Raw genomic sequence first — 15554 nt, 5'->3', positions numbered from 1 at the left:
CGAAACATTGTGTAATGTTTTCCAATATTTTATTGCAGATTTTTATTGTAAAATATTTTAGTATGGCACTCAAAATGAGAACATGTTTAGTAAAATGCTCTTGTTGCCAAGACATCATCTTCAAGTGATCTATCCATTGAGCTAACCGCCTCCCGGTTAGCTCAATGGATAGAGCGCTGGACTGTAGTGCCGGAGGTCAAGGGTTCGAGCCCTGGCCGGACCAACACTCAAGGTCTTAAAATAATTGAGAAGAATTTGCTACCTTTCTATAACATCAAGAAATGGTTAGATATTCTAGTCTTCTCGGATAGGGACGAATAAATGGAGGTCCCGTCTCCTGCAGGGTTGGGGCAGGAGATGTTAATTTCCCACACACGAGATTACTGTGTGATGGATGTCCTCCCCTGGGGTGGGATGGGTGGGTTAGGACAGCAGGTCCACATCAGCTATTACAGCTGTCAATTAATCAACCTGCTTAAACAAATAAAAAAAAAATGAAGTGATGTTACATTTTCTGTTCCATTTTACCCTATCAAAGTTGGGGAGCTTTGAAGGTCCTATTAAATTAAAGTGTAGCTTTTATTTTGGCACATTATTAAACATCTGATGTTTGGGGTAAAGAGCCAGTGCAATTTTGTTGTACAATGACTTTTAAAGTTGTGGACTCTTTGCTACATTACTCAAAAGGCCTTAAGCATGATTCTATCATAATAGCCAGTTTTACCCCAAGCACCTGACTTTAAAGGAGTGGATTGATGAAAATTTATAAGAACATATTCCTAAAATGCAGAGGCCACACAAATACTTGAAGAACTACTTGAATACTTGAAGAACAAATACTTGAAGAACAAAGCAATGTAAAGAATTTTAAAAACAAATCACTTAACATGCTCTCAGTTAATGAAGGAGAGACTTGGCCTGTTAATTAACATGATCTAACAGGCACCATTATTTACGTCTCCAACTAGTATATAAAATTGTAAATGATTATCACTGTCCCAGGCAACTTCAAGGGTATTTTGCATTGAGATTAGAACTTCACCATGAAGCCCACAGAGATTGTAGGGAACTTCATCTCCCAAGGTACTAAACAGCTATGGGCCACTCAACATTTGAGTTGCCGCTGCAAAGGAATGGAATGACCTCCCCAAAGAACTGCATGCTTGTGAAATGCTGAGAAATTTTAAAATTAAAACTTTTCATAGAATCAGATAAGGTACAACACAAAATTAGTGCTTAAGTTTTTTTTTTCACTGTTGATATTTTTTGGTAATTTTTAATTTAATCTTAATTTTTATTGGTGGTGAATTGTATGTTAATGGTATTTTTATGTACTGATCACCAGTTTATACCAGCACGTTTTATGTTGAATTTGCTGAACAGTTTCTTCAGTTTAAATAAAGCATTTATCATTATTATTATTACTTCCGTGGAAGATTATGAGGGCGGCAACCTGGGGGGGAGGGTGTACTTCCTAACAATAGGCTAAAGGGTACGCGCCACAGGATGGGGTGGCATTTTTGTGTCTTGGTTGACCGTAAGGATATGTATATTTATTAAAAGCTAGATCATTGGATAATGCCATTCAAGACTTTTTATTGGTAATAATTTAATATTTTTGATGAAACAATTATTCCACTCACACTTGTAGGATACGAGATGATTATAGCCAACTCGGCACTACGTGCCTCATTGACTATCATCTCATATCCAATGCACGCTTGTGGAATAATTGTTAAGTATACTCCAGGGGACTCACAACAACAACTCTGAGGGGTGATGCAACTTTAACACTTTCCAAATCGATTGTCAAATAATGTCTTTTGTCATAACCCGTTGGATGAACAACTAAGGCATCTTCTAAGCAAGTGATTCTTCAGATGCATCTCCTCTTAGGTTAAGTCAGTAGGAAAGGTCAAGTGATGAAGTTAATGCAGCTGAAAATTTACTGTTCACTCCTGCCAGCAGTCTCCAAAAATGGCTCTGTATTTTGAAATTGCAATGGAAGGCAGATACACAATAACATGCTGACATTAGAGATAATTTGGAAATTTTATGTGAATACAGTATATGTGGAAGTGAACCCACTCTGTAGCTGTTAGTCTTTAATAGCTGTCCTAGTGGTCGGTAGGCAAAAGTTAGCACTTCCACAAAGTGATATGGCTTTTCCAGTATTTAGTATATTTATATTTATTATATTAGTGCCAATTTCACTTATTTTCTCTTATTTTCACTCGAGCATATGAGAGATCTTGACTTAGTCATTTACGGGAGCAATCAATCATTCCTATTAATTTATTTTATTCATTTTCAACTGATCCTTGACTCTTGATCTAGTGATCCTTGATACGGTTTTTCCAGGAAACCCACTCAACAAGACTATTGTAAACACATCAATAAAGAATTTGGGTCCATGCATAGCCATTTTGTATCTTTTATGTAGCTTCCACTTTCCAAGCTGGGGAAAGACTTGGTCTACCAGACAGGGCATGGTAAAATGAAACAAAAGTGGGCAAGAAACAAGAACATTTAATAAACTGCCAGTATATCTAATAACCTAGAACTATGAAAAGTTACTTTCATAGTTTTAAGAAATCCTGTATGCCATTTTAAGTCTCAACCAAAAGTTGCTATGGATTCATACAGTCTAAAACCACAAATATCTTATAAAACACTAAGTCTTGCCAAAAAGTAAAATTTGTACATGCAAGATGTAGATTGAAACTAATAACTAGCAGTTTGTTTTTGTGCTCAAACACCAATAAGGCAACTTAACCCTTTAACTCCCAAAATATGATTCTTAATTCTGCCCTCTAGCAGCTACACATTTCACTGCAAATTAATAAGTCAGAGAATTTGGCACTAGATCAGGATAACAACTTCTACCCAGGGTTGCCACTCATTAGAACCCAAAAACTTCCCTGACTTTTCACTGACCTTGAATGAAATCAATTATCAAACAGGCCAAATCCACTTTTACATTTCACCATTGCTTTTAAACTTTCTATCCGATTTGCTACACTTGATCGACTACTTCACAAACCTTTGTGGAACCCTCAAAACAAAATTCTCTGACTTTTCACTGACTTTGACGAGAACTAAGATTTTCCCTGACCGTGGCAACCCTGCTACCTGATAGGTTTAAGTATTCTTATTACCCATTTGCCGTATAATGGATGGATATTATAGCTAAATGTCATGTCAATCACTTTTGGGAGTTCAAGGGATAAAATACAAGTCAAAATTGTAATATAGTATGTCTTTTCAAAATATATAGTCATTTTTATATAATTTGAATATATTTTTCTCAATATTTCAAACAATAAATTTGTCTAAATATCTTAAATATATTTTGCTTTGTTAACCAACAATTAAATATTATCAGCAACTGTCCAAAATATTAACTTTAATAAAATGGCCCAGAGAAAAAATTTGACACTCGAGCCAAAAAATACTGGTTTAAAGCATGTGGGACATGATCATTTCAGGTAAGCTTCCTTGGAAGAATTGTATGAAAAAAGATACATCTTAATTAGTGTTGTTTCAACATAATCCTGTGAAACCACAAAAGAGAAATTTGCTTGGCAGGCCTTGACCTGAGAACAGATGGCCTCCTCTTGTTCATTTACAACAAGAGATGGTTGAAAGTCACCCCGTCTACTGCCAGAGGAAGTCTTTGTGACCCAAACTAAATAAATGTATTTTTCAGGTAGGAAGGTGGTGCACAAATAGAAAAAAAAATTATCAAATTGGTTTATAGTTGTAACAAATGTACAACAGACATTGAGAGAAAAGTTATTTGAATCTTGAGAGTGGAAAGGATTAGAAAAGGAGAGAATATAATCTTAGAACAACAGAGCTTCATATGTCTTTATGTACTTAATCCAGTTTTCTTGACTCAAGTCCAAACATTCCATTAAAATGTTCTAACTGGGTCGCATTTTGTCGGACACATAACTTACAGTCTTGAAACTAGTGGCAAGAGTCCTCGTTTTGTTTCTTTGTTTTGTTTGGTTTTTTTTTGGGTTACCAACTTCTTAGTGATCATCTCTAATAGAATTTCCTTCCAATCACAATTATTGTGACAGGTTTTCAGAGCTATAATTCATGTCCTTTCTCAAAATTTCAGTCTAGATTCAAAATCATCTTTTGTCATGATCTTCACCCCTTCATAAAATTCACAAAGTGCGCAAGAAGGGGTCAACAATTGTGAATCAAAATTTATGAACAAAGGATCGGCATCTCTTTAAGTCTACAGATTAATAACCCCTTAACCATCCTTAGGCTATTAATTTCATATTTAAAAAAGTAAATAGAAAAAAAAACGAAACTGAAATTATGGTAACATCATTGACAGTGGTTCTAGGTGTTGCAAAGCCTCAAGAAATAACTCTCAAAGGCTTAACCTTTTCAATCAATTACTACCCAATGTTACCAACTCCTAATTTCAAAGTTTGAGACACTCTGTATCAAAACTTGCTGAAAAATAAGTTACAGATACATCAATAACAAATCTAACCAACCCACCTACCCAAGACTCAAAGTTTATAGAGTTAACATTACCTTTTTTCCCTTGCTATTTCTACTGGCAATTTTTCAACACACTGCCACTCCCTAAATGCAGTTGTAACCCACCCTTGCCCCCTCCCCACTGTCCCTAAAAACAAATATTTTGTGACAGTCCCTCCCTCAATTAAATACAACAATTACAATTTCTTACTAAAAAAAGAGGGCACCTCCAAACACAGTAGAGATTTTCCTAGAACAAAGCTGAGAGGGAATGACAACCACACCAAAAAATTTTCCATTTCTCAATCCACAGTCTACCATTTCATCTTGAAATTGATTTAACCAGGCATGAATGTCATTATGACTGCCCAATTGAATTGAATTCAAGGAAATTAATAATTAATGTACTTAAATGGGATAAGAAAAAAAAAATTATACATCTGCTGTACCCTTTTGTGACAATAACTAAATACCATGAGGAGAGAACTGAATACCTTTAACTACAACAGTGGACTTTATTCCACTAAGCCATTCTCTTTACCATCAAATTACACTTAACTTAATGGCTATACATTCTAACCAATTGCATTAATTCCTTCCCAAATGATGGGAGAGATACACTGTGCTTTTGTAGCTGTCTCCTTAAGTTTCTGGATGATTTCTACATTTGCCTCCCAGAAAGTCTTAGATCTGTAGGTGAGGTTATGCTTTTTACAAAGCTCCTGAATTTTCACCTTGGCATTACGTAGCTTGTGACGAGGTAGTCTTGGAAACAGATGATGCTCAATTTGAAACTGCAAACCACCATGGACAAAGTCCAACCAGGGATAACATTCAATATCCATAGTTGTTGCCAGCTGGGACAGAAGGAACTCATTGCTCTTGAAAGCATCCATGGGATGACCGTGATAAGTTTCCATAGAGAAGTGGCTCAAGGTTATCTGAATATGAAGGAGCCCAGCAAAGAAGTGAGCCACAGAGACAAAAATGAAAAGAGCCGGCCAGCTGGGCAGATAGGAACACAAGTAAATGTACCAGGTCCAAAAGAAAGCCAATCCAAGTAATTCCAGGGTTTTTCTAATTCCTTTGGGTAAGGAAAACACTAACAGAAAGCTCTGCAGGTACAAGTTGTACCGCGCAACACCCATTATTATATAATACAGCCAGTGCTGGTAGGAAACAAAAAATTTGGCCAGTCCATCGAAATAAAGAACTTTCTCATGATACATGGACCTCACTGACTTGAAAAACTTGTCAGTAATGGCTAGCACTGGAAGATGTTGAATGTCTGGGTCAAACTCAACTGAGTTTGTCACAATGTGATGGGCATTATGGCTTTTCTTCCACCATCCAATGCTGATACCAGTCGTCATGTTGCCAACAAATATACCAATCAAGCTATCTGTCTTCAAGTCATGAGTGACAGCTGTATGACCAATGTCATGTCCAACAAATGCCATTTGGTGCCAAAACAGTGCCACGAGCAAAGAAGAGGCCACTTGTATGTAAACATTGTTACTGAACACAACACCATAGATGAGCAAAGCAAATATAACACTCAAGTTGACTGCATGCCCGGCATAGTACCAATCTAAGATCAAAGGACAAAAGGTTAGGAGATGACAACTTACTACCTGTGGCGGAAATAGCAATAGTTACTTCCATAATTCTGAGAAAGTGGTTCAATTCTCTGACCCCTACATAACTCAGGACTTTGATAACCAAAGTAGAAATTTTTTTTATGGAAGGGTCTCCTCTAAAAAAAAACATATTTTGCTTTTATGGGGCTTGTTTCATGTTCTCACTGTATTATGCTAAGTCCTGCCCATCAAACTTGATATAACATAAAAAACATTGTTCCATAATTTCGTTTGTTGACTCATCCTTAGTTCTAATTATTAACCTATTCAAAAACGTTAAATAACAACCCTTCAAGCTATTTTAGAGTAGAAAGGCCTCACCTTCCCTAAGTAATAGCCTATTCAAAAACCTTGAATAACAGCCCCTTTTGAACTAGTTTAGAGTAAAAAGGCCCCACCTGCCTGTTAAACAGTGTTTTCTGCACATCATATTCCTCAAAAACTAGGGCTGAATCAACCAAAAATAGCAGAACAGTGTTTTCTGAGTCAAACCCCGTCAGCTGATCTGCTAAAATTTGGCTCAGTCCTGTTTAAATTAAAATTTTTCCAAAGCACATGTATTTCCTTATTTGTCCTACATGTTCATATATTTAGGAATCAAGCAAGCATGATCCCTTTCCAATTACACATTATCCCAGAAAATGTGTACCTCGTCTTTAATGCTGGTGAAAATCAAGGGTATGGGAAGGCACTGAGAGCATGCAAGGAACTTCAGAACCCACTGCATGACTCAATTTAACTAAAAGGAAATAAAATTCATCCAAGAAATACCCCACACCATGCATTGTAAAAATAAAGGTGCTATTTTTGTCTTGCCGTGTTAATTGACAAAAGCATCAGTGGAGGAGAGTTCTACAAATACTGAGAAATAACAAAACAAGCTTGATCTTCCTGAAAACTAAATTCAATGTGGGTTGTCACCCATGGGGAGCACTAGTTAGGTGTCCTGATCACAAACCTAACAGCTATCTAGGTTATTAAAGATGAGAATGTTTACCTAAACCAGATATTTACCATCATAACTTCTCTCTCCTTTCATGTTTGGATTTTAGTGATTAGGTATGCAGACTGAATTGAATAATCATTTGTTTCACTGATAATTTTTGCTTTGCTTCATAACATTACTGACAGCTAAGAAGTACTTGAATTTTGGTTTTCAGTTTCATCTAAAAAGTTGTCTGAGATGCTCAGGACAGCTGTAACCACATTGGCCACTGGTTTGAACTTTAAGTGTTCATCAAACAATTTGCACACCAATTTTTTCCTTTAAGCTAGGGATAATTTTTCAACACATCTCCATAAATAAGTTACAAGAATTTTTATCATTTTGCATCCCTTTGTCAAAATTTCACAAATTAATTTCTTGTGACAAGTTTCTTTTTTTTTTTCCACTTTGGTGGAGAGGGTGATAGTATTTCTGACAAGAAACAAAAAACTTCTACACCAGCTCCTTAGGTCAAACTGGCGTTAGACATCTAGAAAAAAAAATCAAAAAGCAGATGAAATATTTCACAGTTTAAAGGAAAAAAATATTTTGGAAGCAGAAAAATGTGGTAAACTCTATCCTTTTGTCTCACTAAATCCTATTATTTAATTTATACATGTCCATTGTGATATGAATGATGTTCCATAAAAGAAACGTCTTTCAAACTAATTATGACTCCAGCAACATGACAGAACGGAAGCAAATTGACGATCGACTCCTTTGTTATGATAATAGTGGAAATTTCACTTTCCCACTTTACTGTGTTTCGAATTAGGAAAATGAAGTTTTCCCTCGTTTTTCACAATTCCATGAACTGATATGATTTCCTCGGCATTGAGGAAGGTCGGTCTAATAAGACAAGATTCTGTTTATGCTAGATTATGAAATGAAAAAGTTATATGTACACTGTGAAGTATAATAAAACACATTTGACGCTAGCTGAGAAATTTTTGAAAGATAAACGTCTCCAGAAGAAATTTTCCGATAACCGCTCCTGCTATCGATTCTTTGTTCCCAAGTATAGGTGTTTTTCCAATACATGAAATCGCTAATAACACACAAAGAATCAGGAAATATGAATTCTGCTGTTCGCGGAAGTTTTTTTCCTTTTTAGGGTCAAGTTTTGTCACTAATCTTAAAATCCGCATGGGTAAATACTAAAATTGTTATAGAACTCGAGCATCTTCCTACGAATAAGTGTAGGAACGATAAAACGAAGCAGAACCACTCCCCCCAAATAATTCAAAATCGCCTTCAAATGTGTTTTCAGGATGACCTAACATTATCATGCTGCCAAGCTAAGGAAGCCATTTTTGTGAAATTGTAAATAAACTGAAGTAAACTAAGCACGTCACAAATAAATCCAATGGAAAAAAAATGTAAAAAATCTAGAAGATGCCAAAGTGAATTGTCAATGCGATTACAAAATTACTCTGTTACAACAACGAGGTTTTATCGAAACAGGAGTGGGTTTTAGATTTTATTCAGTAAAAATCAAAGAGGATTTTCCATGCATCCAAACGATCCCTAATGCCTAAAAGCAGATTTTCACACGTTCAAAGCGCCAAATCCTGAATATTTAAACATTTTAGATCAGCCAATGTCAGCCACAGTCACAAGAAGCACAAACTATTGGACTCTACAACCACGCTGAGACAAAAGATCAACTTACAGTTCGTGTCAAGACAGTGCTCGATTTCATCTCGAACTTTTTGAAAGTCTTTGACCAGACTGGATTCCTGCACCGTCCATTGGCATTCCTCTTTCACTTCACCAATTTTAAACACGGGCAATTTCTTTTCAGTCACCCAAGGCAAGTGAAAGGCTCGGAAAACGTCCGTACCATCATGACCGGCCATGTATCGTATCGGAAGCTCTCCGCCGGGGTGATGCGGAGCCCAACGACCCAAATCGTAAACTCCACCATCGATGACAACCCAGTAATCTCCCTGACTGTTATGCTTCTTCACCTCTTCGAAGCTATAGTACTTTATCTCCTTCATTCTGGGAAAGGAAGACGAAAATTTCGTCTTAGATATGAATAACTCGCCGGCTTTTTTTGAAACCTCGTTTACCGTTTTGTTGTTATTACCCGTCCACTCGACCATCGGGAAGCAACGCATGAGGTGCAGACAGATTGATTTATATCACCAGATGTGTACTGATTGGCTGAAAACAATGGCGCGTGAACTTTTAACCAATTAGAAGCCGTATTCGTAAAAGTTGCCCTGTAGTGGAAAGCCATTTGCGAGACCAATGTTCGTCTTGCACGAGCAAATATGTTATAATTAAGAGAGCTTACATAATCAATTAACGATGGTTTTTTCAAAGAAAAATACGCCTTACAACTTGCCTTACAACTAAACACCTTTTGAGAGTAACTTCCTCGAGCTCGAAATAGATTTCGTTTAAATTGACTTAAGAAAAATTTCACTGTCCACTGACGCAATAAGAGATTGCATAATTTTCACAGTAACTGTCGCTCATTTCCATCGATAAGCAAATTATGTTGCCTTTTAAGTCAATACTAGACAAGGTGCCAATGCGTGCCAAGTTTTGATAAAATATATAAACATTTTTTTTCAGAAGTTGAGAACAAATGCATCTTTTAATCTTATCACAAACTGTTGAGACGAAATTTTCAATTTTGAATCAATTAAATGACAATGGTGTTTCTTTGCAGAACAATGCATCAGTGTTCGAATTCTAATTTGCACGTGAAAATTCTTTTGAATAGGCACGCCCATGGGCACCGCAAGTCTAGCCAATCTTAGAAAGAGTCGGCATACTTAGCATCTGGTCTTTTAATTCCGCCTGAGTATGTTCTTTGTTTTGAATGAAAGACCCTTGGCTCAAAGTCAACAGACGAAAATTTGAGTTAATACCAGACACTGGATCTGCGCACTTGAGGGTCAGAGTCCGATCTGTGTTTCGAAATACGTGTACACTCAAAGGGATCTCAGTTTGTCCTTCATGTACCTATATCGAGAACTCCTTAGTCCTCCTTAACATGATTGACATATAATTAAGAATCTCTCGCTCCAAAGCATCGGAATTCAAACACTCTACAAACCGATATCATGAGTTACACGTTAGATGGAGCGCGGTCAAGGTCAAAGTCTGCCAAAAGCAGCCGTACTCTAGTCTACTTCCGGTGGGTGGAACAGCCGAAATGTCTCGTGCTAGTTCACACATGATGACTGGTAAACTCGATAGCCTCGTTCTGGTTTTTACACACACCCCCACCATCCCTCCCGTTCAAGACCCTGGGAATGGAACGGACGGGACCCTCAAACCGTAAGATCGGAGATTCCCACCAACATTTTTAAGGAATTTTTCTCAACCACTGGGCTTCCGGGAGTGTTCAGAATTGGGAAATTTCTGCCAAGCAAATAGTTAATTACGTTGGCAATCCACGGCAACATCGATCAAAAAATTAATAAATAAATAAATAAATAAATAAATAAATAAACGAGGCAGAGCGAGAGCACTTGATCAAAGTTTCCATGACTGATGGACGGAGAAATGTTCCACTATTTTTCAGGGAATCATCTTTCGGATCGGAGCTGCTGAGAGGAAGAACTTAAGAAGATGGCTGACTAACCTAAGCCGAATTGCCCAGCTGTAGAAACTGTAATACAAAAATGCAATTTTTCTTTACACGAACCAGGCTTCTTACATTAGACTTCGACTTCGGCCTGGGAGTGACTCAGAAAATTTTGGCTTTATCAATGTGAAATTGTCCCGATCCCCCCATAGGGCACCGCAACATTTTTAGGATCCCACTCAGACTGCCAGGGAGACCAGTCCGGTGGCAACCTCGTTCCCAGGGTCTTGGGGGTGGGGCCACCCTCAACAAAGGGAAAAGACCCTGGGAACGAGGTTGGGCCTGTTATGTTATCGCCGAAGTTTGCCCTCGTTTCTGTCGCAGAAGACACTTGGCAGTTTTTCTAATCCACCCGGACGAAAAATTGCCGGGCGCAGGTGGAGGTTTACTTTTGATGCGCGAGTATCACATTCGAGGAGTATCGAGTAACAACGCTCTTAATTGCATTCTGCAACAGAAAAGAGAATAAACTAGGGAGGTGATTTGACATGGTGATGGGAAATATATGGAAACAACGAATATTAATTAAAGTCCGTTTTAGACGATAGTCCCATCCGATCCCGGGTCTTGAAGCATGGAAACGGATGCGAGAATTTCGTTCGCAACCCAGTATCCCTGAAAAGGAAAACGCGTGAACCATCTTAAATAGTACGGTGACACGTTACACTTTCGCTGATATGTCACTTTTTGATCGGGAAAGAGTTCAATCACCTCTAATAAAATTAACTTCGCAAGCCTAATTGCAAGAATAAAGTGAAGCTTCCTAAGGAATATGTTGTATAAATTATTTTGCTAAAAAAACTTGTTGTTGCCCAAATACCATATTACAAGACTTACTCACTGTTAAGTTTCTCGCTCTAATTACCTTTGGTTCTTACACTTGAAAGAGGCTAAAGTCCCGCAAAAGGTTTGTGTCCGGGAATCAGTTTGAAAGGCTCGGCCCTTTATTCCTACTGTTTGGACTGACTTTGCATAACAAGAAACTTCTCCCGGATACAGAAACGTTGGACAGGAATTTTTATTTTAAGCGGTAATGACATTGACTCCGAAGAAGCAACAGCAATGATGAGCCTTTTCAGTAAAGCTGTCAGAAGCTAACTAAACAAAATCTTGTTGCTATTTGATTTGAGATGGAAAGGTGTTTACTCCACCCGTGGCCTTTATTTTCGCTTGCCTTGAAGCTTGATATAATGACATTTCCCTCTTTGTTTTAATAGCTCTGTACACAAGTTAGAAAAGGTGTACTCGATGACTAGTTTTTGCAACTCGGTCCTGAATGCATCACATATACTCTGCAAATTATACCGAAAATAAATCATTCGGGACAAGTCATTATTTACCACTTGGGGGTGGGGGTGGAGAATTTTGGCGCTATCACATGGTGTTCAGGGGGGACCTATGGGGTACCAATCATCACCAATGCAGTATAGAAATTGACTGCCTATTAAATCTCAATGACAGGGGATCATAAGAAAATCACAGAGCCTTATGGGGGAGACCTGGTAAATTTTATTGTGACACCACCAAATTCCCCCCCCCCCCACCTCCCATGCGATAAATAATGACCTGGGTTCGGTTGTTCGAAGGCCGATTAGCGGCTTAAATAAAGTTTTAATCCAGGTTTCTACATTTATCTGTTCAAAAGCCATTTTGGGATAATTTTCCCAATTCTTTTCAGAGCTTTCAATAATCAAATTGTAGACAAATGGAATTAAACTGAATTTTCTTTTAAAGCTTTGAGATCTAATTAAAATCAAATTTCACACTAACCCTGGGTTATCTTAACCCAACTTTGAACTACCCGACCCGGTTTTTTAATTCCCTTATTCTGCAAAAATTGGTGACAACTCTTCCGGAAATAGATTTAATCAACGAACTAATGAAACGAAGAGATACAATAATGAAAAACTCTTTTTGCTGAGATGATGCTGGCACTCGGCTATTCATTTGCCCTTTTCAGTACGTGGAAGAGACTCACATGGGACCATCATACTTGTTGAATAATTTTTTTGTTTGGAGGCTATCATTGCATTTTCGATCCTAATTGCTTTTTCTGCCGATAATTTGTGACAAATTGACATCGTCAAATCAGTGATGAAATCAACTTATAAGTCGAAAGTAAAAAAATTCCGTAAATGTCATAGATAATTCATCATGTTCATCAGGTTTGTTTTTGGATGTGTTTTTGCCTATCATCCGACCCTAAAACACCCGAAAACATTCAAGAAAACAGAGCCTACTAAAATCAGTTTCCAAAGTGAGCGTTTATAAAATGCATCTATCTTAAAACAGTGACGAAAAAATTGTCTTAATCTAGCGGCTAACATCAATGTTTTCGGGTGTTTTGGTATGGACGGTAACTGAAAACACTATAAAAGGTATGCGTTTAGAAATATAAGCGCAATAATGGTGCTGACAGCTGAGAGAATAACAAAAAAGGCTACTTTAGGCAAATGTAATTTACTTCGTTTTGTTCGAGACTAAAACTGATTTTTATGAAACCGGATTTGCGCGGCCGGTGCCTTAAAGACTTAAAAACAAATTTCTTCAACTTTTCTTCAATTTTCTTCAATTTTTCTTCAAATTTTCTTCAATTTTCTTGAATCAGCGGCATGCTGTGAGAAAAGCATGGAGGGGTAAAAATGCAAATCCTACTTTTTAAATATCAATATTCCACCACCCTTGCGAGTGAGCTGGCTTAAATTACAAATACGAAAACTCAATTCCACACTTCCAGGGCGTGCCCTAACGGCTGTCAGGTGCATTTTGGTTTTTCAACTTCATTTGCATAGAGGGGATCGCACTTAGCCGTTTTTATCAAATTCTGTAATCTCCAGGACGTTCATTTCTTCCAGACTTATCTTGAATTAATAATATTGGCAACCAAAAGAAGTGAAAGACAATTTTAGCTTGATTGTGAATGGATTGTCAAAGCTTCATTATTTTCGCAGGGAAATTATTCAGTTCTCTGGGAAAAGGGAAAAGCTTCACTTGAAGAGTAGGAAGAAATCGAATAGGCATGTGTAACCTAACTGGCTTAAATTTCTTCAGGGTATTTATACAAGGCATAGAAAACCCGAAAATTCACAACAAACCGCAAAATGGCGCGAATCCACAGCAGGATTAGATAAGTCTCGACATTTTTAGCAGATCAATCCATCAAAAAAATATATAATAAAATAAACGCACATACACACCCGCCGTTCTCACTTTTCAGCGTATTGTCACACGAGCGGTAGGAGAAAGGAAGCCTTTTGGTCAAAATTCGATTATTTACAGGAATTATCTTTCTATTTATAATGCCGTGGTATACCAGTCTTTAAATATTTGAACATATCCAGAATATTCTCGCCCCCAAGGAGTTAATGTATAATTCAAGCTGATTTATTTGGTCTTCGCCTATTCGCGCTAGGAATATCTCCAACCGGCTAATTACGAGTTCATAGACTAGATTCAGTCGCATGGCTGATTTTAAATATATGTATATGGTGTGTTGGCAACTAAGAAAAAAAAACTGAAACAGAAAAAGGAAAAAGAATGGAAAATCACGAGAAAAATTGGCGCTTTTCTTCGAACAAGTCGCTCTGCCTTTTTGAAATTTAATAACATTTGGATTTGTTTTGTACCAGTATCATCAGAAATCAGTTTACATTGCCGGTTCGACGGGCTGTACAATTTCCATTTTTCATTATATTTAGGAATATTGTAGTCGTAACTGGCTGGTTTTTTTTTTTTATCAGACCGTTTCTATTCAGTTTAGATAACTTTCTACTTTCGCTATAGAAATTAAAGTGAACAAATGATAGGAAGCCCTCTGTTTCAGTTGTAATAGTACTGCCGGCATATCATTCAGGTTCTGTGAATTAATTATATGGAACTCACCTGCAAGTAATGCACGATATTTCACAAGCGAATACTCGAGTGATTCGGCTAAAATTCGACGACTTGTCGCCGGGAAAATGAAGAGGTTATCAGCTGTTTTATATATATATACATATATATATATATATATATGTACATTCGAGGCTTAGAAAAGACTAAGGGCGTTGTTACACGCCAAAACAATAGTTGACAAATTACTATTTATGTGCTTTTCTGTGGTATTGAGATTTGCCACAGGGCTGTATTATAACAACCAATCAGGCGAACGATGGCAATCGAGAGGAGAAGATGGTAAAATAGGCGTGTTTACACCTGTTCATGCAAAATGGTTTTATAACCGGGTAGGAAACTGCGCGTCGCGAGGTCTGGGGTCTAGAATGCATTTCTCGATCGCGTCAGTTTGAATTTATCTGCACTTTGAAAATGAGTGATCCCTTAAAAAATGCCACCGAACTCAACGTCACGAGTAATACAATTTGTTCGTTATCGATCGTATTTTCTCGGGCAAATTATTTTCATAGTGAACTTTCGAAATATTACTGAGAGTTTCACGAAACTCTTACAACAATAGTGCGAAAATCATGACCCCTTTGGGCGACGCATTCCAGGAGTAAGTCTCCCGGGTAGGAGTGTATCCCTGCTTTCCCCCTCCCCTTTGACCCGATTAGAAATACCTGCAAAGCCATCTTTAGATTATCCAATATAAAATACTGGAACGAATTACTGAATTTATACAAAACATTGAATATATTTGAGAACTTACAAAAAAGTGTACCAATACACCTTGAAAACTACAAATTCAACTGCGTTTTCGGTCGATTAAATTCTCAGCAAATGCAGCTGAATTAAACATTTTTCGTGGGGTACAAATTTGGTGAAAGCACACCACCCAAAGATGATTTCTTTCAGAATAACAAATGTTTTTAGCCTA

General features: G+C 37.4%; 1 protein-coding gene across 2 annotated transcripts; it reads right to left on the bottom strand.

Moving 5' to 3' along the window:
• Positions 1 to 2509: 2509 nt before the first annotated feature.
• Positions 2510 to 14770, bottom strand: LOC111329109 (uncharacterized). Of its 2 annotated transcripts, XM_022933720.2 has the most exons (3): positions 14624 to 14770; positions 8807 to 9138; positions 2510 to 6100 (listed from the first exon to the last, which is right to left on the bottom strand). In XM_022933720.2, exons 2-3 carry the CDS (start codon positions 9135 to 9137, stop codon positions 5085 to 5087), a joined length of 1347 nt encoding a protein of 448 aa, XP_022789455.2. In that variant the 5' UTR covers position 9138; positions 14624 to 14770; the 3' UTR covers positions 2510 to 5084. The 2 variants fall into 2 exon arrangements, with proteins under 2 accessions (XP_022789455.2, XP_022789454.2); XM_022933719.2 differs by lacking the exon at positions 14624 to 14770 and having other exon boundaries at positions 8807 to 9256.
• Between the last annotated feature and the right edge of the window lie 784 nt (positions 14771 to 15554).

This window comes from Stylophora pistillata, chromosome 6 (assembly GCF_964205215.1).
Source record: "Stylophora pistillata chromosome 6, jaStyPist1.2, whole genome shotgun sequence".
Taxonomy (NCBI): Eukaryota; Metazoa; Cnidaria; class Anthozoa; order Scleractinia; family Pocilloporidae; genus Stylophora; species Stylophora pistillata.
This window is presented reverse-complemented; position numbering and strand designations above follow the sequence as displayed.

What these genes read in the sequence shown, in the direction of transcription:
- LOC111329109 (XM_022933719.2), bottom strand. Translation starts at nt 9,242, where the DNA reads ATGGTCGAGTGGACGGGTAATAACAACAAAACGGTAAACGAGGTTTCA. An exon ending in GCACTGTCTTGACACGAACT is followed by an intron (nt 6,101 to 8,806) that starts GTAAGTTGATCT and finishes CTTTGATCTTAG; the next exon opens with ATTGGTACTATGCCGGGCAT.